This window comes from Periplaneta americana, chromosome 14 (assembly GCF_040183065.1).
Source record: "Periplaneta americana isolate PAMFEO1 chromosome 14, P.americana_PAMFEO1_priV1, whole genome shotgun sequence".
NCBI classification, from domain to species: Eukaryota; Metazoa; Arthropoda; class Insecta; order Blattodea; family Blattidae; genus Periplaneta; species Periplaneta americana.
In genome coordinates this window covers 136055101-136082951 of record NC_091130.1, presented here as the reverse complement: position 1 = coordinate 136082951, position 27851 = coordinate 136055101, and the positions used below count along the sequence as shown (strand labels likewise).

At 40.9% G+C, this 27851-nt stretch overlaps 1 protein-coding gene across 4 annotated transcripts in view; it reads left to right on the top strand.

The window, feature by feature from the left end:
• Positions 1-27851, top strand: part of Orc6 (Origin recognition complex subunit 6) — a 56105-nt gene that overhangs the window by 13561 nt on the left and 14693 nt on the right. For 2 of the 4 annotated variants that reach the window (XM_069846131.1, XM_069846134.1), the window contains exon 6: positions 5925-6273. The exons of 1 other annotated variant lie outside the window; for it this stretch is intronic. In XM_069846131.1, coding sequence (XP_069702232.1) covers positions 5925-6040 — 116 coding nt within the window. In that variant the 3' untranslated portion in view covers positions 6041-6273. Of the gene's footprint in view, positions 1-5924; positions 6274-27851 lie in introns of those variants that run through there. One more of the 4 variants, XM_069846132.1, reaches the window with a different exon arrangement.

Genomic DNA, 27851 nt, shown 5'->3' with positions numbered 1-27851 from the left:
GCACATAAACTTATAATGAATTTCAATGTAAATACACTTGTATTTTGACGCTCAATTAATCAATTAGAATGTGTGCTAGTTAGGTCCAAGTCAAAGATATTTATGTTGGAGGTTGAATTATATAACTGTTGAGGCCACCGGCGTGGCTCAGTCAGTTAAGGCACTTGCCTGCCGGTCTGAAGTTGTGTTCGGGTGCGGGTTCGATCCCCTCTTGGGCTGATTACCTGGTTGGGTTTTTTCCGAGGTTTTCCCCAACCGTAATGTGAATGCAAGGTAATCTATGGCGAATCCTCGGCCTCATCTCGCCAAATACCATCTCCCTACCACTAATCTCATCGACGCTAAATAAGCTAGTAGTTGATACAGCGTCGTTAAATAACCAACTAAAATAAAAAAAATATATATATATAACTGTTGAAGTGTCAGATTCTAGTGCTTTCATTGTAAAGGAAAGGAAATATGAATGTGGAATATCCCAGAATGTGTTAAGCTTTGATTATGCATAGAGGTATGAACTTACAGTATTAATTTGTTGTATTTACAGCGTTTAAAAGAAATAGATAGCATTATTTGAAGAAATAGCTTCTATTAACTAAAACCTGTTTTACTATGTTATGTATTTGAGAAGAATGAATGAAAATCCGATACTCGCGTATAAATGGTAATTGGCATACCTGATGAATGTTACAATGTTCAGTTAAATAACACCGAACTATAATTTCAATCATGCTGCCAAAGAAAAAATGAAACTGCAAAAATAAAATGCACGGTTATATTTTAAGGATGACACATTTTGCTATAACAGTCTTACACTGAATGAACAACAATGGAAATATTAGAAACAGCTGGTGCCTCCTTTCACTCTTGTCTGGGAACAATATCCATGCCCAATGGCCATGTCAGAGAATAACAGAGTTATACCCTGGACTACCTATTTCTTCAAAAGAGAAGAAAGAGGCAAAAATCAATATTACACATGTATGGTTCACCATATGCAAGACTCCACAAGAATGAAGGTCCCAGCCATATCTGAAGAACAAAACAAAATCTGCAAACAACATTGCAGCGCAGCATCCGCAAGCTCAAGTGCAACAGAATCTGAAAAATGTATTCAAATTCAAATGAAAAAAAAAAGATACTTTCTTCGAAATCGCATGTATTTTGCAGAAGATACAATTTATTGCATTAATGTCTATCTATTGAATTAATTTGCAATAATGGAACTGGCTTCAATGGGTTGCACCTGTGATCAAATATAAAGAAAATTGAAGAAAGAAGCAAAAGCGCACTTCTTATTTTTATCGCATTTTTCGCAATTGTGATATTTTCATGCCTGTAATTATGCATTCTAATTCATTCATAGTTTTCAGTCTTACCTATTTTCTGCCTTCCTCTTAGTCTCTGCATACGAACCATGTATTTTAATATTATCTGTCATATATCTTCTTGTGCCCCGAACATTTCTTCTATTTACCATTCCTTCTAGTGCATCCTTTAGTAGGCAGTTTCTTCTAAGCCAGTGACCCAGCCAATTCCTTTTTCTCTTCCTGTTAAGTTTCAGCATTATTCTTTCTTCACCCACTCTTTCTACACAGCATCATTTTTTATTCTGTCTGTCCATTTCATACACTCCAGTCTTTTCCATATCCACATTTTAAATGCCCCTAGTTTTCCTTCTCTTCGTCGTAACTCCATGTTTCTTCCCCATACAATGTACAGCTAACAAAAGAAAAAGTGGCTGCTCTCTAGATACTAAGTTCACTTTGGGTATCTCCGCTACAATTCGGAGACAGGTGATGTTACATATTGTTGGACCACGATGCCTGATATATACAGTTATAATTATTCTATGTGTTACACTTGTAGCGTAATGGTGTTCGTGAGATCGTGCATTCGAACACCTCCAAGTGCTGTTTATGTTTTTTTTGTTTTTAAGATACAGAGAAAATATAATTGCTGCTGTCTCTTTTATGATTGTTTTAGTAGGCCTAATTAACATCAGGTTCATGAATGCATTATGTCATGACTTTATCATTGTTTATTATGACATTAGGCTGCAAATGGAAAGAAAGAAAGAAAAAAATTATACTCAACAAAAATATCTTTCGTGACATAAACAAAACAAACTTACTGGCGTCTGCCTTAGAAAACTGAAACGATATTCAATATTTAGTCCATCTTTCTCCAGTCTCGATCACATTTTGCAGTCGAGTGGAAATGTCCTGAACGAGCTTCCACAAATCATCAGGACGTCTTGGAGGGGGATTGAGCCAATTTTTCCGCATATTGTTATGCTCATTTACTTGTGCCCCTGTGGTTCAGTTGGAAGAACGTCTGAATTCAGATAACAACATCTCAGGCTCAAATCCTTGTCATTCCTTTCCATTGTATTGTGTTACAGGATAGTATAATGTAATAATATAAAAAGAAAAAATTAACACTAGTATTATGCAACTGCATTTTTCCAAATCTTACAATAAATTTATATTATTTATATCGCTAAAGAACGATAACAATTTAAATGATAACTTGAATAGTATTTATTTCGCTAAAGACTGATAACAGAATATAAATGATAACTTGAATATTATTTATATCACTAAAGAACGATAACGGCATATAAATGGTAACTTGAATATTATTTATTTTGCTAAAGAATGATAACAGAATATAAATGATAACTTGAATATTATTTATAACTCTAAAGAACTATAACAGAATATAAATGATAACGTGAATATTATTTATATTGCTGAATAACGACAGCAGAATACAAATGATAACTTGAATATTATTTATATCACTAAAGAATGATAAAATAAAATGATAACTTGAACAAGGCTCAAACTCACAACCTTTGAATCACTAAGCGAGCACTCTACCGTTACTCTAGGAGATGCAGATGTTAAATGGGTGCATAGTTTCGAAACTGCTTCTACAAGCACGAGTATCGTGTAACATCACCGTGATCCGAAGTAGACTTAGAAATATTTGCTGTTCACGAGTGCGGCCACTTCTTTTTGACAGCTGTACACTCCATATGAAGCACTTCACTAGTCTCTTCCTTAGTTAATTTTCCAGAAGCTCTCAGAAGTTGCTCCTTTTTGTATTAAAAGCTTCCTTTGCCATTGCTATTCACCTTATGACTTTCTGGCAGCAGCTCATGTTACTACTTATAGTACACCCCAAGTATTTGAAGCTGTCCACTTGTTCCACTGCCTCATTACCGTCTTTATTTTTCTTCTGATAACCATTATCTTCGTCTTGTTTTCATCCCATACTGCTTACAGCTGTTATTTAGCTCCATTAGCGTATCCCTTAGTATTGTCTCCTCTTCTGCTAGCAACACCATATCATCAGAAAATTTTATGAACTTATTCTTCTTCTTTCTACTGTCACCATTTTCCATGTTCTGAAAGTAGTTCTTCACTGAATCCTCCAAGTAGATGTTGAACAGGGTAAATGGTAAAGTGTGTCCTTGTTGTACTCCTCTCCCTATTCGACTTCCCTCTGACATTTCTTCTCCTATCTTGACTGTGACTCATTTCGTGTAAAGATTACTGAATAGCCTCTTCTCTTTTCTGTTCGGACAATTTTCTTCTGGATCCCCATAGCATTCTAATCCATTCTGTCAAAAGCCTTTTCAAGGTCCAATAGTGCTACAGTTCTTTCTGCTTCATTCAGTCTTCCTTTGTCTTATCACTTTCTCTTTCTGTTTCGTTGTTTAGTTTCCTATAGTTTCTTCTACTTTCTTCCGTATTGGTGTTTTCTCATTTTCTCATTTCCTCCATTTTTTCCAACATTTTCTCTGCAACTCAAAATTTCTTAATTCTCGCATCTTCTACTGTGCTCCAACCACGAGGAAGTCTCTGCCGGATGAGACGAAGGGGAGTAATGCTGTGAATGAATGTTGATGTCATAAGATGTCATTAGGTCACACATGTGGGTACTCGTATCTCTATTGGCTCGCTGTCACAGCACAAACAATAACATTGATACACACATGTTTATACTACCCTAGTTACAAAATTAGATCACTGTTAATCTCCTGGTCTTTTAATCTCTCTATACAGGAAATAACATATGCAGGAGAGTGAATGGTTTTTAAACAGACGTTACAACGATAATATTATATATCTACTTCGCTCCAATAGATGACGCAATAGTAAGCACATTCCTTTCACGGTTGATCTCCTGGTTGGAGAACAGTATGTATGTTATTATTTCTTCTGCTGTTATCTGTATACAGCTTTTTAGACGAGTCCAGTACTCTTTACTATTTTCAGGTATGGATTCTAATTTAGTGACTTTCTCTTGAATATTTGCTTCAAATTTTCTTCTTTCCTCTTCGTTCTTAAGCTTTTCAGTGTCCAACTTCTTTGTCAGTTGTCTTCCTGTTATCTTCTTCAGACGAATATCTGTTTCATCCAACCCTGAGCCATAAGCTTGAAACGGTGGAACCAAAAAGGTGTACTAGTATGACCGTCAAATTACCCATAGTTCAACTCCCTTTCCGGTGTGTTTATCAGTTGTTTTGTTCATATTATTACGATTACAAATTTTTTCTTGTTGTTGTGAATGCTTCAAAAGTGTAGTCAAGTTCAGCAGGAGTTATTTTTTTTATAAATAAGCTAATATTCTGTTCGGCTCAACTGTAGAACATGTCCGTTGATATGTCCCTCTATGCTTTAACATATGAAGGAATGCCAACATCCTTCTTGATAAAAGAAAAAATGTGGAAATGAAATGTTCAGTCCATGTCATAACCGTAACACTTTTAATAAATCTACAGTGATGTAATAATCGGCTAATACTCCTATTACCTCCACATCCATTCTAAACCGTTTACGTATGACCGAAACCGATAGTAGCAATTGAATATTTGGCGATTGGCAGTATTTCGCGGAGGATTATGGGGCATAGGAGGTGTAGTTTGACATCATATCCGTCACACCGATTTCAAGCATATTTTGCTTGGATTGCTTCCTCCTTTCTTTTTATCCTCTCAGGTTTCATCTATCAGTAGGACATGATCTGAGTGAATACCCTCTCCTGATAGAGTCTTTTCTTTTTTTTTTAGCTAATTTCGGAATATTTCTTATACCACTATGTACGCCTATTCTATCTGATATCTCCCCTCTCTAGTTCTTGTAATTAGGAAATAAAAATTTTGTTAAAATTACATATGATTGTTGGTTGTTAAATTATTTTTATGCTCGACCATGCCGAAATGTAGTAATTATACACCTGGTAGCAGTCCTTTAATGCATGTCATTAAAGTATACCTACTCATTAAAGTACAGGTGTTCAGCCAATGACAAGTCAGCTTTGTCCCGTTATAAAACCGCAAGTATCGATTATTCTCGGATATGCAATCGAAAGAGAATTAGCGAAAAGTCACGGAGGCTGGAAATCCAATACTGTCGCAGAAGGTTATGTTCTGTTACTATAATAATTAGCGTTAATTGTAAATAATATTCAAATAAATTCAATTTGTCATCTCTTTTTTCAATGTCCAATGTTATATCAAAGTTAATATTTAGTTTACTCTGTAGGTTCTTATAGGCTATCAAGGTCAATGTGGACATCTGTTCCTCGGAAAAAAATCAATACTTTCGCGTCTGCGCACATCTCAAGGTATTGCTCAAGGTCAGTTAGATACAAATAAAATGAATAATTTTAAGTTAGAAATATGGTCGAGCATAAAAAGTCATATGAAACTCGCCTATAATGGTAATTAAAAAGCTCGTATGAAAATTATGAAACTCGCGCTCGTTTCATAAACATTCATACTCGCTTCTTAATTACTATCATTATAGGCTCGTTGCATAATGTACTATTATGGTATTTGTGGTAACGAAAGTGATACTGAAAGGAAGTCAGGACAGTTTTGTTTACATGTAGTCATATCTGCTTTTTTATAGCATCTGTATTGGAAGAAAGTACAGCAGAGTCAAAGGAAGTTGAGAGTCGTCGGCTACAGAGTTACGAGGAATGGAAGAGACATATACTGGAAGAAAGTGCTGCAGTGGATTGTTAGATTAGTGTTACACGTGAGTGGTTAGTTTACAACTTAATAAGGACTGAAGACTGCCTTGTTAATACTGTGAACGATATTGACAGAACAGCATTTTGATGCAGATTTTAAATGATTGTATTTTGAAGAAGAAAAATTTCAGTTAAAAGAAAATAGTGTGTGAAGTTTGCAAAGCATGAATTTTGTTGTTGTTCGCAAGAATGAGAATCAAATATATTTCATTTTGAATCTTTGAATATATTTTCTTTTTTTTTTTTTTTTGGATTACATTAAGACTGTTGTGCGACCGTCACTTAGGTCGCACCGATTGTAGCCGGATGGCTACTGCATTCAACTTCTGCTCTTTCTCGTCAGGATATTTGATAGCACCATTGTACACAACAATGGAAAACTACTTTGCGGGATTAACTGGAGCTCTCAGGATACTATAGGAAACTACATGACTACTAAACTAAGTCTGTAATGATTGCGTTATTGTAACACTACTTGATTTATTCTATATTTACAAAAATATACAAAGTTACTTACAGGGAATATCGTTCTCCTCTACCGACGCCATCTTCAGTAGGCTATGTTGTCTCACAATCTTCACCAACTAACGAACTGCCTGCCGCGTCTCCTCTCAACACTTTTTATGTTTCGGTACCCATTTCCCGCCCGGGGTACCGACCACGCCATCCACCAGGTGAGATGGTCATAAAACACTTTTGATTTCACGTACTTACAAATATCGTCTTAATCATTTCTTACATTTAATTTTAATTTAGTGCATTATAGTGACAAGTTGCTATAATGAAATTACGTGCAAGAAAAGAGTCCGAACAATGCATAATATAATTTGACCAATTAAAATGCATGCCTTATCCTATTGGACCAATGGGATTGGGCCAGCAACGATCTGAAGCGTAAGAATACTTTCGTTGTAGGCAGTGATTTTACCACACGCCCGACAAGACTGTCTATACCGCTAGCTAAGCAGCTCAAGACCGTGTATTCCGCTGACACTGTTCCTGTTTCAAATTTAATACCCCACAGGAAATCATGCTACAGGGTGTTCTTTAGCCCTGGGGCATGATAATACAAATTAAGAATAAACAAACGGTTAAAATAAGTCCATTCTCCGTCTTTATTTGTAATAAATAGTCCTTAAAAAGAGTACCATAATTTTCTCTTACTAAGGTCCACATTTGTACATTTTTAAAGAAAATATCCATATAAGGAATTGAAATTCAGTGACATTTTGACTTGAGTAGTCATATGCCTGAGTAGACATTTCATACAAGAATTGAAATTACCTTTATTAAAGGTGCAGTCCTGTATAAAATTAAATTAGCTTTTAAATGCAGGTTATCACTAAAGAAACAGTCGCATTTTCCTCATTCAAATCTGACCTACCACAACAGAGAAAGAGAGGTGTTGAGAGTTTATATAGTGACATCACATCTACCATACTCCTGCCTGGTTGAATACCGTGCGTTTTTTTAAGTGAAACATGAAGCTCTGCAGCAAGACCTTTTTTTATTACATTTGCTTTATCTTCGCTACAGCAACCGTGCAGAAAATCCAAACACTGCTTTACGAGTTTTCTGCACAATCCAACATGGCAGAATGCGTGTTTTGGTCCTCTGCAACGTTTATTATTGTTAAAATCGTCTAGTAATAATAATTTCTTATCATTATCATGTAAGTCGAAAATATTTAACATGTTCGCTTCTTTTAAAGTTAAACTTGCAGTAATACAAGCTAATACTAATTGTCCACCATTTTGCAGTCAGCTGGCCGAATTGCATTTTTTTTTTTTCGACCCTCATTTTGCTGCAGCAAAGGCATGAAACATTTTACTGGAACTGAAGTGCTTACAAAATTTTGTCGAATATCCTTTTGAGAAGATTAACTCCGTACGTAGATGAAATTATTGGGGATCATCAGTGTGGTTTTAGGCGTAATAGATCGACTATTGATCAGATTTTTTTGTATTCGACAGATAATGGAGAAAAAATGGGAGTATAAGGGTACAGTGCATCAGTTATTCATAGATTTCAAAAAGGCGTATAACTCAGTTAAGAGAGAAGTTGTATATAATATTCTTATTGAATTTGGTATTCCCAAGAAACTAGTTCGATTAATTAAAATGTGTCTTAGTGAAACTTACAGCAGAGTCCGCATAGACCAGTTTCTATCTGATGCTTTTCCAATTCACTGCGTGCTAAAGCAGGGAGATGCACTATCACCTTTACTTTTTAACTTCGCTCTAGAATATGCCATTAGAAAAGTTCAGGATAACACAGAGGGTTTGGAATTGAACGGGTTACATCAGCTTCTTGTCTATGCGGATGACATGAATATGTTAGGAGAAAATCCACAAACGATTAGGAAAACGCGGAAATTCTACTTGAAGCAAGTAAAGAGATAGGGTTGGAAATAAATCCCGAAAAGACTAAGTATATGATTATGTCACGTGATCAGAATATTGTACGAAATGGAACTATAAAAGTTGGAGATTTATCCTTCGAAGAGGTGGAAAAATTGAAATATCTTGGAGCAACAGTAACAAATATAAATGACACTCGGGAGGAAATTAAACGCAGAATAAATATGGGAAATGTGTGTTATTATTCGGTTGAGAAGCTTTTGTCATCTAGTCTGCTGTCAAAAAATCTGAAAGTCAGAATTTATAAAACAGTTATATTACCGGTTGTTCTGTATGGTTGTGAAACTTGGACTCTCACTTTGAGAGAGGAACAGAGATTGAGGGTTTTTGAGAATAAGGTTCTTAGGAAAATATTTGAGGCTAAGAGGGATGAAGTTACAGGAGAATGGAGAAAGTTACACAATGCAGAGCTGCACGCATTGCATCCTTCACCTGACATAATTAGGAACATTAAATCCAGACGTTTGAGATGGGCAGGGCATGTAGCACGTATGGACGAATCCAGAAATGGATATAGAGTGTTAGTTGGGAGGCCAGAGGGGAAAAGACCTTTGGGGAGGCCGAGACATAGATGGGAGGATAATATTAAAATGGATTTGAGGGAGGTGGGATATGATGGTAGAGACTGGATTAATCTTGCTCAGGATAGGGACCAATGGCGGGCTTATGTGAGGGCAGCAATGAACCTGCAGGTTCCTTAAAAGCCAGTAAGTAAGAAGCGCTTAAGAAAAATGCACTGATAGCAGACAGCTTAATCAGTGAGTGGCACTATGTTGGGTTGTGTCAATCGTATGAGTGTTAATATGTGATATTTCAATGCAACAAAGACAAAAAGCTCTCTTTAAGTGTGATATAAATATGTCTGATCTGGAGATTAATTCACAAATACTATATGAATAAGTTGGTGAACGGGATAAAATTTCGGAAATATCGGATGACAGAACAATGAAACAACATTTTTCAGGTGAGACTGTGAAGATTCGTGCATTTTGCTTTTTAGGGGCAAATGTCCTAAATCTGTCACACCACTCCTAGTCCATGCGGCATCACCACCGAAGAGGATGCAAGGAAAACAAAATACAGATTTTTTTGTTCACATCCACGTAAGCACAAATTCTTAGCGTAAATTTCATTGTTATACTTCCATACATATATGCATTATTTCGGCTGGATGAAGCTTAAGTAAGATTTAAGTCGGGAAACGGACGACCCTTTAATTTCACTTCATTACATCAATATTCTCCGCAAGGGAAAGTTGAGAAAAATAAAATTAATATTCTGTAATTCACACATACTCATGCTTGCGAATTTGCACTGGTTAAGTTACGGTATTAAGACGTCACACCAAAGCAACACTCAGATATACTGATGGTCAACAATTTTCTAAAATTGGAAAAGAAATCTCTTTCGTATTTTACGTGCTATATCAAAAGGATTCTACTCTTGCAATCATTTTGAGTTAAGGCAAATATTAGGTTCTGCTGGAAGCTGGATATATACGTAATAATAAGACAAAAGAGAATGTTAATTTCGTTATATTAACTCGATAAGATTCTACAACAATAAGTATGTAAAAAGAAAATAAAAATTTTGTCATTAAGTTTCAAGGGAATAGAGAATCCATTTGACGCAGCATTATAATAGCTGTGTGGGAGGAGAGGAAAGATCCCTTGTGGCCTGGCTCTGCAAGCCACTGCAGCGAGATATGGGTTTTAAACAGCGGCAGTTTCCCTCTGCTTCCCTTCACCTCTCTACCCCCTGACCAAGCAAGACACACTCTCTATGAGCTGACCACCCTGCAGATCCCAGGACGACTTTGAATGCAGTGTCAATTCCAATACAGTCGACGCGCAAACAGATTATGCATAAGATTATAATACATATTTCCGGCCAGATGAAATATAAAGCAATTTACCAATAAAAGCTGTAACAATTCTTCTACAAATTAAATTAAATATTATTTTTATTCTCCTGTCAAAGCAGGGAGTGCTGCAGCTCTGCAGCCCCTGTTTATACAGCAGTAAATCAATTCAGTTCAATTTGCAGAAGAGTGATAAACATAAATAACATTGAAATGTTTTGATTAAATATATTGCTAATTTTTTGTATTCGACAGATATGGGAGTATAAGGGCACAGTACATCAGTTACTTGTAGATTTAAAAAAGGCATATGACTCGGTTAAGAGAGAAGTTTCATATCGTCATCTGAATGCAAGAACTAGGTATCTCAATTTTTCTTATTTTGAAATATTGCCTGTTTGCTTATTTAATGTACTAAGGAATATGTCTCGTTTTCTTTTCTCTATTTGTTACATTGGAAAACAGATGTTACTGGTATTGTTCGATCAGTTACCTAGTTCTTGCTTTACATTTTGTGCGATTTTTGCTATGCTGTAACAGAGATAACTAAAAAACGCAAATTTCGAGTTATCTAGTTCTTGCATTCAGGCGACGATATAATATTCTTATTGAATTTGATATTCTCAAGAAACTACAGTAGTTCGATTAATTAAAATATGTCTTGGTGAAACTTACAACAGAGTTTGTATAGGTCAGTTCTGTCTGATGCTTTTCCAGTTCACTGAGGCTAAAGCAAGGAGATGCACGATCACCTTTACTTTTTAACTTTACTATAAAATATGCCATTAGGTTAAATGCAACAGGCTTATGTCAGTAGATTTACTGGCATGTAAAAGAACTCCTGCAGGACAAAATTCCGGCACATTGGCGACGCTGATATAACCTCTGCACTTGCGAGCGTCATTAAATAAATCATAATTTATATATATGCCATTAGGAAAGTCCAGGATAACAGAGAGAATTTGGAATTGAACAGGTTATATCAGCTGCTTGTCTGTGTAGATGACGTGAATATGTTAGGAGAAAATCCACACGGAAAAACACGGGAATTTTACTTGAGGCAAGTAATGTGATAGGTTTGAAAGTATATCCCGAAAAAAAACAAAGTGTATGATTATGTCTCGTGACCAGAACATTGTACGAAATGGAAATATAAAAACTGGAAAATTTATCATTTGAAAAGGTGGAAAAATTAAAATACCTTGGAGCAACAGTAACAAATATAAATGATACTCGAGAGGAAATTAAACGCAAAGTAAATATGAGAAATGCCAGTTATTATTCGGTTGAAAAGGTTTTGTCATCCAGTCTTCTCTCAAAAAAACTGAAAGTTAGAGTTTATAAAACAGTTTTATTACCGGTTGTTCTGTATGGTTGTGAAACTTGGACTCTCACTTTGAGAGAGGAACAGAGATTGAGGGTGTTAGAGAATAAGGTGTTTAAGAAAATATCTGTGGCTAAGAAGGATGAAGTTACAGGAGAATGGAGAAATTTACACAACGCAGAAATGCATGCATTGTATTCTTCACCTAACATAATTAGGAACATTAAATCCAGAGATGGGCAGGGCAAGTAGCACATATGGGTGAATCTAGGAATGCATATAGAATATTAGTTGGAAGACCTGAGGGGAAAAAACCTTTGGATAAGCCAAGGCGTAGATGGGAGGATAATATTAAAATAGATTTCAAGGAAGTGGGATATGATGGTAGAGACTGGATTAATCTTGCTTAGAATAGGGACCGATGGCGGGCTTATGTGAGGGCAGGACCGCATCCCGTTCCTCGGTATGGCCATCATTTCCGGAATTAGAGACCGAAATATTTTAGGTACTGAAAAAAATAGGTCTGTAAAAAATTGCGACCGATTTGCTGGACTTTCGTGATGATAACTAGGGACCATGTGGGTATGCTACAGTGAAAAGGGCGGCCCTCTGAGCCGCTTTCTTCTCCTTGTGCAGAGAAAATTCCGTTTTGAAAGGGCAAAATGACCCTTACTTGAAATTTTGCCGGCCTCTCCTGTCCAAACGCACGGGGCTAGAAAAATGTCCTTTACATCAAGGATAGAGTTCGAGGATCTCTATTCAACGCACTCTTAGGCTTTTTTCTCACTTCACGTACAGCGGAGTTATGGCGACAAGCATGTCGGCGGAATAGGCGTTTGAACCCCTCCCTATTTTTCTCGAAAATCAGAATGTGTTCGCGATTGCAATTTTGATGCTATCATGTAAGAAGCAAGACAAGGGGGAATACAGGACAGCAACCCGTTCTTCGGTATGGCCATTATTTCCGGAATTAGAGACTTAAATATTTTAGGTACCCAAAAATTGGGGCTAGAAAAAAGTGCGACGGATTTGCTGGATTTTTGCGGTGATTACTAGGGAAGATGCTGGGATGCTACAGTTATAAGGGCGGGCCTCTGAGCCGCTTCGTTCTCCTTGTGTAGAAAAAAATCTGTTTTGGAAGGTCAAATGACCATTTTTTGAAATTTTGCCGGCCTCTCCCCTCCAAACGCGCGGGGATAGAGAGTTGTCCTTTATACTGTAGATAGAACTAAACGAGCTCTATTCAACGCACTCTTCGGCTTTGTTCTATCTGTACGTACTGCGGATTTATGGCGGCTAGACTGTCGGCGGAATTGGGATTCAAACCCATCCCTTTTTTTCTCGAAATTTAGAAAGTGTTCACGATTGTCATCTTAATGCTATCGTATAAGGTGTAAGTCAAGAGAGAATACAGGGCCGCATTCCGTTCTCCGGTATGGCCATAATTTCCGGAATTAGAGACTCAAATATTTTAGGTACCCAAAAATTGGGGCTAGGAAAAAGTGCGACGGATTTGCTGGATTTTTGCGGTGATTACTAGGGAAGATGCTGGGATGCTACAGTTAAAAGGGCGGGCCTCTGAGCCGCTTCGTTCTCCTTTTGTAGAAAAAAGTCTGTTTTCGAAGGTCAAAATGACCATTTTTTGAAAATTTGTCGGCCTCTCCCGTCCAAACGCGCCGGGATAGAGAGTTGTCCTGTATACTGAAGATAGAGTTAAACGAGCTCTATTCAACGCACTCATCGGCTTTGTTCTAGCTGTACGTACTGCGGATTTATGGCGGCTAGAATGTCGGAGGAATAGGGGTTCAAACCCCTCCCATATTTTTCTCGATATTCAGAAAGTGTTCGCGATTGTCATCTTAATGCTATCGTGTAAGAAGTAGGTGAAGAGGGAATACAGGGCCGCACCCCGTTCTTCGGTATGGCCATTATTTCCGTAATTAGAGACTCAAATATTTTAGGTACCCAAACATTGGGGTAGAAAAAAGTACGACGGATTTCCTGGATTTTTGCGGTGATTACTAGGGAAGATGCTGGGATGCTACAGTTAAAAGGGCGGGCCTCTGAGCCGCTTCGTTCTCCTTGTGTAGAAAAAAGTCTGTTTTGGAACGTCAAAATGACCATTTTTTTTATTTTGCCGGCCTCTCCCCTCCAAACGCGCAGGGATAGAGAGTTGTCGTTTATACTGAAGATAGATTTCATCGAGCTGTATTCAACGCACTCCTCGGCTTTGTTCTAGCTATAAATACTGCGGCGTTATGGCGGCTAGAATGTCGGCGGAATAGTGGTTTAAACCCTTTCCCTTTTTTTTTTTTTTTTTTTTTTTTTTTTTTTTTTTTTTTTTCGAAAATCAGAAAGTGTTCGCGATTGCCATTTTGATGATATCGTGTAAGAATTAAGTAGGGCCGCATCTAGTTCCTCGCTATGGCCATTATTTCCGGAATTAGAGACTCAAATAGTTTAGGTACCCAAAAATTGGGGCTAGAAAAAAGTGCGACGGATTAGCTGGATTTTTGCGGTGATTAGTAGGGAAGATGCGGGGATGCTACAGTTAAAAGGGCTGCCATCTGAGCCGCTCCGTTCTCCTTGTGTAGAAAAAAGTCTGTTTTGGAAGGTCAAAATGACCATTTTTTGAAATTTTGCCGGACTGTCCCGTCCAAACGCGCCGGGATAGAGAGTTGTACTTTATATTGAAGATAGAGTTAAACGAGCTCTATTCAACGCACTGTTCGGCTTTGTTCTACCTGTACGTACTGCAGATTTATGGCGGCTAGAATGTCGGAGGAATAGGGGTTCAAACCCCTCCCGTTTTTTTCTCGAAATTTAGAAAGTGTTCGCGATTGTCATCTTAATGCTATCGTGTAAGAAGTAGGTGAAGAGGGAATACAGGGCCGCACCCCGTTCTTTGGTGTGGCCATTATTTCCGGAATTAGAGACTCAAATATTTTAGGTACCCAAAAATTGGGGTAGAAAAAAGTGCCACGGATTTCCTGGATTTTTCCGGTGATTACTACGGAAGATGCTGGGATGCTACAGTTAAAAGGGCGGGCCTCTGAGCCGCTTCGTTCTCCTTGTGTAGAAAAAAGTCTGTTTTGGAAGGTCAAAATGACCATTTTTTTTTTAATTTTGCCGGCCTCTCCCCTCCAAACGCGCAGGGATAGAGAGTTGTCCATTATACTGAAGATAGATTTCATCGAGCTGTATTCAACGCACTCATCGGCTTTGTTCTAGCTATAAATACTGCGGCGTTATGGCGGCTAGAATGTCGGCGGAATAGTGGTTAAACCCTTCCCCCTTTTTTTTTTTTTTTTTTTTTTTTCGAAAATGAGAAAGTGTTCGCGATTGCCATTTTGATGCTATCGTGTAATAAGTAATTCAAGGGGGAATATAGGGCGGCATCCCGTTCCCAGCTATGGCCATTATTTCCGGGATTAGAGACTCAAATAATTTAGGTACCCAAAAATTGGGGCTAGAAAAAAGTGCGACGGATTTGCTGGATTTTTGCGGTGGTTACTAGGGAAGATGCGGCGATGCTACAGTTAAAAGGGCGGCCCTCTGAGCCGCTTCGTTCTCCTTGTATAGAAATAAGTCTGTTTTGGAAGGTCAAAATGACCATTTTTTTAAATTTGCCGGCCTCTCCCGTCCGAACGCGCGGGGATAGAGAGTTGTCGTTTATACTGAAGATAGAGTTCGACGAGCTGTATTCAACGCACTCATCGGCTTTGTTCTAGCCAGAAATACTGCGGCGTTATGGCGGCTAGAATGTCGGCGATTTTTTCTCGAAAATCGGAAAGTGTTTGCGATTGCCATTTTGATGCTATCGTGTAAGAAGTAAGTCAAGGGGGAATATAGGGCCGCATCCTGTTCCTCGCTATGGCCATTATATCCGGAATTAGAGACTCAAATATTTTAGGTACCCAAAAAATGGAGCTAGAAAAAAGTGTGACGGATTTGCTGGATTTTTGCGGTGATTACTAGGGAAGATGCGGGGATGCTACAGTTAAAAGGGCGGCCCTCTGAGCGGCTTCCTTCTCCTTGTGTAGAAAAACGTATGGTTTGGAAGGTCAAAATGACCGGTTTTTTTTTTATTTTTCCGGACTGTCCCGTCCAAACGCACGGGGATAGAGAGTTCTCGTTTATACTGAAGATAGAATCCGACGAGCTGTATTCAACGCACTCATCTGCTTTGTTCGAGCTATTAATTCTGCGGAATTATGGCGGCTAGAATGTCGGCGGAATAGTGGTTAAACCCTACCCCCTTTTTTTCTCGAAAATTGGAAAGTGTTCGCGATTGCCATTTTGATGCTATCCTGTAAGAAGTAAGTCGAGGGGGAATATAGTGCCGCATCCCGTTCCTGGCTATGGCCATTATTTCCGGAATTAGAGACTCAAATATTTTAGGTACCCAAAAATTGGGGCTAGAAAAAAGTGCGACGGATTTGCTGGATTTTTGCGGTGGTTACTAGGGAAGATGCGGGGATGCTACAGTTAAAAGGGCGGCCCTCTGACCGCTTCGTTCTCCTTGTGTAGAAAAAAGTCTGTTTTGGAAGGTCAAAATGACCATTTTTTGAAATTTTGCCGGCCTCTCACGTCCAAACGCGCGGGGATAGAGAGTTGTCGTTTATACTGAACATAGAGTTCGACGAGATGTATTCAACGCACTCATCGGCTTTGTTCTAGCTATAAATACTGCGGGGTTATGGTGGCTAGAATGTCGGCCATTTTTTCTCGAAAATCGGAAAGTGTTTGCGATTGCCATTTTGATGGTATCGTGTAAGAAGTAAGTCAAGGGGGAATATAGGGCCGCATCTCGTTCTTCGCTATGGCCATTATATCCGGAATTAGAGACTCAAATATTTTAGGTATCCAAAAATTGGAGGTAGAAAAAAGTGCGACGGATTTGCTGGATTTTTGCGGTGATTACTAGGGAAGATGCGGGGATGCTACAGTAAAATGGGCGGTCCTCTGAGCCGCTGCATTCTCCTTGTGTAGAAAAACGTCTGCTTTGGAAAGTCAAAATGACCGTTTTTTTTTTAATTTTGCCGGCCTCTCCCGTCCAAACGCGCGGGGATAGAGAGTTGTCCGTTATACTGAAGATAGAGTTCGATGAGCTGTATTCAACGCACTCATCGGCTTTGTTCTAGCTATAAATACTGCGTCGTTATGGCGGCTAGAATGTCGGCGGAATAGTGTTTTAAACCCTTCCCCTTTTTTTCTCGAAAATCGGAAAGTGTTTGCGATTGCCATTTTGATGCTGTCGTGTAAGAAGTAAGTCACGGGGAAATATAGGGGCGCATCCCGTTCCTCGCTATGGCCATTATTTCCGGAATTAGAGACTCAAATATTTTAGGTACCCAAAAATTGGGGCTAGAATAAAAAGTGCGACGGATTTGCTGGATTTTTACGGTGGTTACTAGGGAAGATGCGGGAATGCTACAGTTAAAAGGGCGGCCCTCTGAGCCGCTTCGTTCTCCTTGTATAGAAATACGTCTGTTTTGGAAGGTCAAAATGACCGTTTTTTTTAATTTTGCCGGACTCTCCCGTCCAGACGCCCGGGGTAGAGAGTTCTCGTTTATACTGAAGATAGAGTTCGATGAGCTGTATTCAACGCACTCATCGGCTTTGTTCGAGCTATTAATTCTGCGGAGTTATGGCGGCTAGAATGTCGGCGGAAATCGGAAAGTGTCCCCGATTGCCATTTTGATGCTATCCTGTAAGAAGTAAGTCAAGGGGGAATATAGGGCCGCATCCCGTTCCTCGCTATGGCCATTATTTCCGGCATTAGAGACTCAAATATTTTAGGTACCCAAAAATTGGGGCTAGAAAAAAGTGCGACGGATTTGCTGGACTTTTGCGGTGATTACTAGGGAAGATGCGGGGATACTAGAGTTAAAAGGGCGGCCCTCTGAGCCGCTTCGTTCTCCTTGTGTAGAAAAAAGTCTGTTTTCGAATGTCAAAATGACCATTTTTTTTAATTTTGCCGGCCTCTCCCGTCCAGACGCCCGAGGTAGAGAGTTCTCGTTTATACTGAAGATAGAGTTCGATGAGCTGTATTCAACGCACTCATCGGCTTTGTTCTAGCTATAAATACTGCGGCGTTATGGCGGCTAGAATGTCGGCGATTTTTTCTCGAAAATCGGAAAGTGTTCTCGATTGCCATTTTGATGCTATCCTGTAAGAAGTAAGTCAAGGGGGAATATAGGGCCGCATCCCGTTCCTCGCTATGGCCATTATTTCCGGCATTAGAGACTCAAATATTTTAGGTACCCAAAAATTGGGGCTAGAAAAAAGTGCGTCGGATTTGCTGGATTTTTGCGGTGATTACTAGGGAAGATGCGGGGATGCTACAGTTAAAAGGGCGGCCCTCTGAGCCGCTTCCTTCTCCTTGTGTAGAAAAACGTCTGTTTTGGAAGGTCAAAATGACCGTGTTTTGAAATTTTGCCGGCCTCCTCCGTCCAAACCCCAGGGGTACAGAGTTCTCGTTTATACTGACGATAGAGTTCGACGATCTGTATTGAACGCACTCATCGGCTTTGTTCTAGCTATAAATACTGCGGCGTTATGGCGGCTAGAATGTCTGCGGAATAGTGTTTCAAACCATTCCCCTTTTTTTCTCGAAAATCGGAAAGTGTTCGCGATTGCCATTTTGATGCTATCGTGTAAGAAGTAAGTCAGGGGGGAATATAGGGCCGCATCCCGTTCCTCTCTATGGCCATTATTTCCGGCATTAGAGACTCAAATATTTTAGGTACCCAAAAATTGGGGCTAGAAAAAAGTGCGACGGATTTGCTGGATTTTTGCGGTGATTACTAGGGAAGATGCGGGGATGCTACAGTTAAAAGGGCGGCCCTCTGAGCCGCTTCGTTCTCCTTGTGTAGAAAAAAGTCTGTTTTGGAATGTCAAAATGACCATTTTTTGAAATTTTGCCCGCCTCTCCCGTCCAAACGCGCGGGAATAGAGAGTTCTCGTTTATACTGAAGATAGAGTTCGACGAGCTGTATTCAACGCACTCATCGGCTTTGTTCTATCTATAAATACTGCGGCGTTATGGCGGCTAGAATGTCGGCGGAGTGTCCCCTTTTTTTTTATCGAAAATCGCAAAGTGTTCGCGATTGCCATTTTGATGCTATCGTGTAAGAAGTAAGTCAAGGGGGAATATAGGGCCGCATCCCGTTCCTCGCTATGGCCATTATTTCCCTCATTAGAGACTCAAATATTATAGGTACCCAAAAATTGGGGCTAGAAAAATGTGCGACGGATTTGCTGGATTTTTGCGCTGATTACTATGGAAGATGCGGGGATGCTACAGTTAAAAGGGCGGCTCTCTGAGACGCTTCGTTCTCCTCGTGTAGAAAAACGTCTATTTTGGAAGGTCAAAATGACCATTTTTTTTTAATTTTGCCGGACTCTCCCGTCCAGACGCCCGGGGTAGAGAGTTCTCGTTTATACTGAAGATAGAGTTCGATGAGCTGTATTCAACACACTCATCGGCTTTGTTCTAGCTATAAATACTGCGGCGTTATGGCGGCTAGAATGTCGGCGATTTTTTCTCGAAAATCGGAAAGTGTTCGCGATTGCCATTTTGATGCTATCCTGTAAGAAGTAAGTCTAGGGGGAATATAGGACGGCATCCCGTTCCTCGCTATGGCCATTATTTCCGGAATTAGAGACTCAAATATTTTAGGTACCCAAAAATTGGGACTAGAAAAATGTGCGACGGATTTGCTGGAGTTTTGAGGTGATTACTAGGGAAGATGCGGGGATGCTACAGTTAAAACGGCGGCTCTCTGAGACGCTTCGTTCTCCTCATGTAGAAAAACGTCTATTTAGGAAGGTGAAAATGACCATTTTTTTTAATTTTGCCGGACTCTCCCGTCCTGACGCCCGGGGTAGAGAGTTCTCGTTTATACTGAAGATAGAGTTCGATGAGCTGTATTCAACGCACTCATCGGCTTTGTTCTAGCTATAAATACTGCGGCGTTATGGCGGCTAGAATGTGGGCGGAATAGTGTTTTAAACCCTTCCCCTTTTTTTCTCGAAAATAGGAAAGTTTTCGCGATTGCCATTTTGATGCTATCGTGTAAGAAGTAAGTCAAGGGGGAATATAGGGCTGCATCCCGTTCCTCGCTATGGGCATTATTTCCGGAATTAGAGACTCAAATATTTTAGGTACCCAAAAATTGGGGCTAGAAAAAAGTGCCACGGATTAGCTGGATTTTTGCGGTGATTACTGGGGAAGATGCGGGCGATGCTACAGTTAAAAGGGCGGCCATCTGAGCCGCTTCGTTCTCCTTGTGTAGAAAAAGGTCTGTTTTCGAAGGTCAAAATGAACATTTTTTGAAATTTTGCCGGCCTCTCCCGTCCAAACGCGCGGGGATAGAGAGTTCTCGTTTATACTGAAGATAGAGTTCGACGAGCTGTATTCAACGCACTCATCGGCTTTGTTCGAGCTGTTAATTCTGCGGAGTTATGGCGCCTAGAATGTCGGCGGAATTGTGGTTAAACCCTTCCCCCTTTTTTTCTCGAAAATCGGAAAGTGTCCGCGATTGCCATTTTGATGCTATCCTGTTAGATTTAAGTCAAGGGGGAATATAGTGCCGCATCCCGTTCCTCGCTATGGCCATTATTTCCGGAATTAGAGACTCAAATATTTTAGGTACCCAAAAATTGGGGCTAGAAAAAAGTGCGACGGATTTGCTAGATTTTCGCGGTGATTACTAGGGAAGAAGCGGGGATGCTACAGTTAAAAGGGCGGCCCTCTGAGCCGCTTCGTTCTCCTTGTGTAGAAAAAAGTCTGTTTTGGAATGTCAAAATGACCATCTTTTTTTTTAAATTTGCCGCCCTCTCCCGTCCTAACGCGCGGGGATAGAGAGTTGTCCTTTATACTGAAGATAGAGTTGGACGAGCTGTATTCAACGCACTCATCGGCTTTATTCTAACTATAAATACTCCGTCGTTATGGCGGCTAGAATGTCGGCGGAATAGTGTTTTAAACCTTTCCCCTTTTTTTCTCGAAAATTGGAAAGTGTTCACGATTGCCATTTTGATGCTATCCTGTAAGAAGTAAGTCAAGGGGGAATATAGTGCCTCATCCCGTTCCTCGCTATGGCCATTATTTCCGGAATTAGAGACTCAAATATTATAGGTACCCAAAAATTGGGGCTAGCAAAAAGTGCAACGGATTTGCTAGATTTTTGCGGTGATTACTAGGGAAGATGCGGGGATGCTACTGTTAAAAGGGCGGCCCTCAGCCGCTTCGTTCTCCTTGTGTAGAAAAAAGTCTGTTTTGGAAGGTCAAAATGACCATTTTTTGAAATTTTGCCGGCCTCTCCCGTCCAAACGCGCGGGGTAGAGAGTTGTCCTTTATACTGAAGATAGAGTTCGACGAGCTGTATTCAACGCACTCAACGGGTTTGTTCTAGCTATAAATACTGCGGCGTTATGGCGGCTAGCATGTCGGCGGAGTGTCCCCTTTTTTTGTCGAAATCGCAAAGTGTTCGCGATTGCCATTTTGATGCTATCGTGTAACAAGGAAGTCAAGGGGGAAGTTAGGGCCACATCGCGTTCCTCGCTATGGCCATTATTTCCGGAATTAGAGACTCAAATATTTTAGGTACCCAAAAATTGGGACTAGAAAAAAGTGCGACGGATTTGCTGGATTTTTGCGGTGATTACTAGGGAAGATGCGGGGATGCTAGAGTTAAAAGGGCGGCCCTCTGAGCCGCTTCATTCTCCTTGTGTAGAAAAACATCTGTTTTGGTAGGTCAAAATGACCGTTTTTTGAAATTTTGCCGGCCTCCTCCGTCCAAACGCGCGGGGATAGAGAGTTGTCCTTTATACTGAAGATAGAGTTCAACGAGCTGTATTCAACGCACTCATCGGCTTTGTTCTAGCTATAAATTCTTCGGCGTTATGGCGGCTAGAATGTCGGCGGAATAGTGGTTTAAACCCTTCCACTTTTTTTCTCGAAAATCGGAAATTGTTCGCCGGATATTCTGGATTTTTGCGGTGATTACTAGGGAACATGCAGAGATGCTACAGTTAAAAGGGCGGCCCTCTGAGCCGCTTCGTTCTCCGTATGTAGAAAAAAGTCTGTATTGGAAGGTCAAAATGACCATTTTTTTTTTTAATTTCGCCGGCCTCTCCTGTCCAACCGCGCAGGGATAGAGAGTTGTCCTTTATACCGAAGATAGAGTTCAACGAGCTGTATTCAACGCACTAATCGGCTTTGTTCTAGCTATAAATTCTGCGGCGTTATGGCGGCTAGAATGTCGGCGGAATAGTGGTTTAAACCCTTCCCCTTTTTTTCTCGAAAATCGGAAAGTGTTCGCGATTGCCATTTTGATGCTATCCTGTAAGAAGGAAGGCAAGGGGGAATATAGGGCCGCATCCCGTTCCTCGCTATGGCCATTATTTCCGGAATTAGAGACTCAAATATTTTAGGTACCCAAAAATTGGGGCTAGAAAAAAGTGCGACAGATTTGCTGGATTTTTGCGGTGATTACTAGGGAAGATGCGGGGATGCTACAGTTAAAAGGGCGGCTCTCTGAGACGCTTCGTTCTCCTCCTTTAGAAAGACGTCTGTTTTGGAAGGTAAAAATGACCATTTTTTTTAATTTTGCCGAACTCTCCCGTCCAAACGCCCGGGGTAGAGAGTTCTCGTTTATACTCAAGATATAGTTCGACGAGCTGTATTCAACGCACTCATCGGCTTTGTTCCAGCTATTAATTCTGCGGAGTTATGGAGGCTAGAATATCGGCGGAATAGTGGTTAAACCCTTCCCCTTTTTTTTCTCGAAAATCGGAAAGTGTTCGCGATTGCCTTTTGGTGCTATCCTGTAAGAAGTAAGTCAAGGGGGAATATAGGGCCGCATCCCGTTCCTCGCTATGGCCATTATTTCCGGAATTAGAGACTCAAATATTTTAGGGACACAAAAATTGGGGCTAGAAAAAAGTGCGACGAATTTGCTGGATTTTTGCGGTGATTACTAGGGAAGATGCGGGGATGCTACAGTTAAAAGGGCGGCCCTCTGAGCCGCTTCGTTCTCCTTGTGTAGAAAAAAGCCTGTTTTGGAAGGTCAAAATGACCATTTTTTTTTAATTTTGGCTGCCTCTCCCGTCCAAACGCGCGGGGATAGAGATTTGTCCTTTATACTGAAGACAGAGTTCGACGAGCTGTATTCAACGCACTCATCGGCTTTGTTCTAGCTATAAATACTGCGGCGTTATGGCGGCCAGAATGTCGGCGATTTTTTCTCGAAAATCGGAAAGTGTTTGCGATTGCCATTTTGATGCTATCGTGTAAGAAGTAAGTCAAGGGGGAATATAGGGCCGCATCCCGTTCCTCGCTATGGCCATAATTCCCGGCATTAGAGACTCATATATTTTTGGTACCCAAAAATTGGGGCTAGAAAAAAGTGCGACGGATTTGTTGGATTTTTGCGGTGATTACTAGGGAAGATGCGGGGGTGCTACAGTTAAAAGGGCGGCCCTCTGAGCCGCTTCGTTCTCCTTGTGTAGAAAATAGTCTGTTTTGGAATGTCAAAATGACCATTTTTTTTTAATTTTGCCGGCCTCTCCCGTCCAAACGCGCGGGGTAGAGAGTTGTCCTTTATTCTGAAGATAGAGTTCGACGAGCTGTATTCAACGCACTCATCGGGTTTGTTCTAGCTATAAATACTGCGGCGTTATGGCGGCTAGAATGTCGGCGGAGTGTTTTTTTTTTTGTCGAAAATCGCAAAGTGTTCGCGATTGCCATTTTGATGCTATCGTGTAAGAAGGAAGTGAAGGGGGAAGTTAGGGCCGCATCGCGTTCCTCGCTATGGCCATTATTTCCGGAATTAGAGACTCAAATATTTTAGGTACCCAAAAACTGGGGCTAGAAAAAAGTGCGACGGATTTCCTTGATTTTTGCGGTGATTACTAGGGAAGATGCGGGGATGCTAGAGTTAAAAGGGCGGCCCTCTGAGCCGCTTCATTCTCCTTGTGTAGAAATACGTCTGTTTTGGAAGGTCAAAATGACAGTTTTTTGACATTTTGCCGGCCTTCTCCGTCCAAATGCGCGGGGATAGAGAGTTGTCCTTTATACTGAAGATAGAGTTCAACGAGCTGTATTCAACGCACTCATCGGCTTTGTTCCAGCTATTAATACTGCGGAGTTATGGAGGCTAGAATGTCGGCGGAATAGTGGTTAAACCCTTCCCCTTTTTTTTCTCGAAAATCGGAAAGTGTTCGCGATTACCTTTTGGTGCTATCCTGTAAGAAGTAAGTCAAGGGGGAATATAGGGCCGCATCCCGTTCCTCGCTATGGCCATTATTTCCGGCATTAGAGACTCAAATATTTTAGGGACCCAAAAATTGGCGCTAGAAAAAAGTGCGACGAATTTGCTGGATTTTTGCGGTGATTACTAGGGAAGATGCGGGGATGCTACAGTTAAAAGGGCGGCCCTCTGAGCCGCTTCGTTCTCCTTGTGTAGAAAAAAGTCTGTTTTGGAATGTCAAAATGACCATTTTTTGAAATTTTGCCCGCCTCTCCCGTCCAAACGCGCGGGAATAGAGAGTTCTCGTTTATACTGAAGATAGAGTTCGACGAGCTGTATTCAACGCACTCATCGGCTTTGTTCTATCTATAAATACTGCGGCGTTATGGCGGCTAGAATGTCGGCGGAGTGTCCCCTTTTTTTTATCGAAAATCGCAAAGTGTTCGCGATTGCCATTTTGACGCTATCGTGTAAGAAGTAAGTCAAGGGGGAATATAGGGCCGCATCCCGTTCCTCGCTATGGCCATTATTTCCCTCATTAGAGACTCAAATATTATAGGTACCCAAAAATTGGGGCTAGAAAAAAGTGCAACGGATTTGCTAGATTTTTGCGGTGATTACTAGGGAAGAAGCGGGGATGCTACAGTTAAAAGGGCGGCCCTCTGAGCCGCTTCGTTCTCCTTGTGTAGAAAAAAGTCTGTTTTTGAGGGTCAAAATGACCATCTTTTTTTTTTAAATTTGCCGGCCTCTCCCGTCCAAACGCGCGGGGATAGAGAGTTGTCCTTTATACTGAAGATAGAGTTGGACGAGCTGTATTCAACGCACTCATCGGCTTTGTTCTATCTATAAATACTGCGGTGTTATGGCGGCTAGAATGTCGGCGGAGTGTCCCCTTTTTTTTATCGAAAATCGCAAAGTGTTCGCGATTGCCATTTTGATGCTATCGTGTAAGAAGTAAGTCAAGGGGGAATATAGGGCCGCATCCCGTTCCTCGCTATGGCCATTATTTCCGGCATTAGAGACTCAAATATTTTAGGTACCCAAAAATTGGGGCTAGAAAAAAGTGCGACGGATTTGCTGGATTTTTGCGGTGGTTACTAGGGAAGATGCGGGGATGCTACTGTTAAAAGGGCGGCCCTCAGCCGCTTCGTTCTCCTTGTGTAGAAAAAAGTCTGTTTTGGAAGGTCAAAATGACCATTTTTTGAAATTTTGCCGGCCTCTCCCGTCCAAACGCGTGGGGATAGAGAGTTCTCGTTTATACTGAAAATAGAGTTCGACAAGCTGTATTCAACGCACTCATCGGCTTTGTTCTATCTATAAATACTGCGGCGTTATGGCGGCTAGAATGTCGGCGATTTTTTCTCGAAAATCGGAAAGTGTTTGCGATTGCCATTTTGATGCTATCGTGTAAGAAGTAAGTCAAGGGGGAATATAGGGCCGCATCCCGTTCCTCGCTATGGCCATAATTCCCGGCATTAGAGACTCATATATTTTTGGTACCCAAAAATTGGGGCTAGAAAAAAGTGCGACGGATTTGTTGGATTTTTGCGGTGATTACTAGGGAAGATGCGGGGGTGCTACAGTTAAAAGGGCGGCCCTCTGAGCCGCTTCGTTCTCCTTGTGTAGAAAATAGTCTGTTTTGGAATGTCAAAATGACCATTTTTTTTTAATTTTGCCGGCCTCTCCCGTCCAAACGCGCGGGGTAGAGAGTTGTCCTTTATTCTGAAGATAGAGTTCGACGAGCTGTATTCAACGCACTCATCGGGTTTGTTCTAGCTATAAATACTGCGGCGTTATGGCGGCTAGAATGTCGGCGGAGTGTCCCCTTTTTTTGTCGAAAATCGCAAAGTGTTCGCGATTGCCATTTTGATGCTATCGTGTAAGAAGGAAGTGAAGGGGGAAGTTAGGGCCGCATCGCGTTCCTCGCTATGGCCATTATTTCCGGAATTAGAGACTCAAATATTTTAGGTACCCAAAAATTGGGACTAGAAAAAAGTGCGACGGATTTGCTGGATTTTTGCGGTGATTACTAGGGAAGATGCGGGGATGCTAGAGTTAAAAGGGCGGCCCTCTGAGCCGCTTCATTCTCCTTGAGTAGAAATACGTCTGTTTTGGAAGGTCAAAATGACAGTTTTTTGACATTTTGCCGGCCTTCTCCGTCCAAATGCGCGGGGATAGAGAGTTGTCCTTTATACTGAAGATAGAGTTCAACGAGCTGTATTCAACGTACTAATCGGCTTTGTTCTAGCTATAAATTCTGCGGCGTTATGGCGGCTAGAATGTCGGCGGAATAGTGGTTTAAACCCTTCTCCCTTTTTTCTCGAAAATCGGAGAGTGTAAGCGATTGCCATTTAGATGCTATCCTGTAAGAAGTAAGTCAAGGGGGAATATAGGGCCGCATCCCGTTCCTCGCTATGGCCATAATTACCGGAATTAGAGACTCAAATATTTTAGGTACCCAAAAATTGGGACTAGAAAAAAGTGCGACGGATTTGCTGGATTTTCGCGGTGATTACTAGGGAAGATGCGGGGATGCTAGAGTTAAAAGGGCGGCCCTCTGAGCCGCTTCATTCTCCTTGAGTAGAAATACGTCTGTTTTGGAAGGTCAAAATGACAGTTTTTTGACATTTTGCCGGCCTTCTCCGTCCAAATGCGCGGGGATAGAGAGTTGTCCTTTATACTGAAGATAGAGTTCAACGAGCTGTATTCAACGTACTAATCGGCTTTGTTCTAGCTATAAATTCTGCGGCGTTATGGCGGCTAGAATGTCGGCGGAATAGTGGTTTAAACCCTTCTCCCTTTTTTCTCGAAAATCGGAAAGTGTTCGCGATTGCCATTTTGATGCTATCCTGTAAGAAGGAAGGCATGGGGGAATATAGGGCCGCATCCCGTTCCTCGCTATGGCCATTATTTCCGGAATTAGAGACTCAAATATTTTAGGTACCCAAAAATTGGGGCTAGAAAAAAGTGCGACAGATTTGCTGGATTTTTGCGGTGATTACTAGGGAAGATGCGAGGATGCTACAGTTAAAAGGGCGGCTCTCTGAGACGCTTCGTTCTACTCCTGTAGAAAGACGTCTGTTTTGGAAGGTCAAAATGACCATTTTTTTAAATTTTGCCGAACTCTCCCGTCCAAACGCCCGGGGTAGAGAGTTCTCGTTTATACTGAAGATATAGTTCGACGAGCTGTATTCAACGCACTCATCGGCTTTGTTCCAGCTATTATTTCTGCGGAGTTATGGAGGCTAGAATATCGGCGGAATAGTGGTTAAACCCTTCCCCTTTTTTTTTCTCGAAAATCGGAAAGTGTTCGCGATTGCCTTTTGGTGCTATCCTGTAAGAAGTAAGTCAAGGGGGAATATAGGGCCGCATCCCGTTCCTCGCTATGGCCATTATTTCCGGAATTAGAGACTCAAATATTTTAGGGACCCAAAAATTGGGGCTAGAAAAAAGTGCGACGGATTTGTTGGATTTTTGCGGTGATTACTAGGGAAGATGCGGGGGTGCTACAGTTAAAAGGGCGGCCCTCTGAGCCGCTTCGTTCTCCTTGTGTAGAAAATAGTCTGTTTTGGAATGTCAAAATGACCATTTTTTTTTAATTTTGCCGGCCTCTCCCGTCCAAACGCGCGGGGTAGAGAGTTGTCCTTTATTCTGAAGATAGAGTTCGACGAGCTGTATTCAACGCACTCATCGGGTTTGTTCTAGCTATAAATACTGCGGCGTTATGGCGGCTAGAATGTCGGCGGAGTGTCCCCTTTTTTTGTCGAAAATCGCAAAGTGTTCGCGATTGCCATTTTGATGCTATCGTGTAAGAAGGAAGTGAAGGGGGAAGTTAGGGCCGCATCGCGTTCCTCGCTATGGCCATTATTTCCGGAATTAGAGACTCAAATATTTTAGGTACCCAAAAACTGGGGCTAGAAAAAAGTGCGACGGATTTC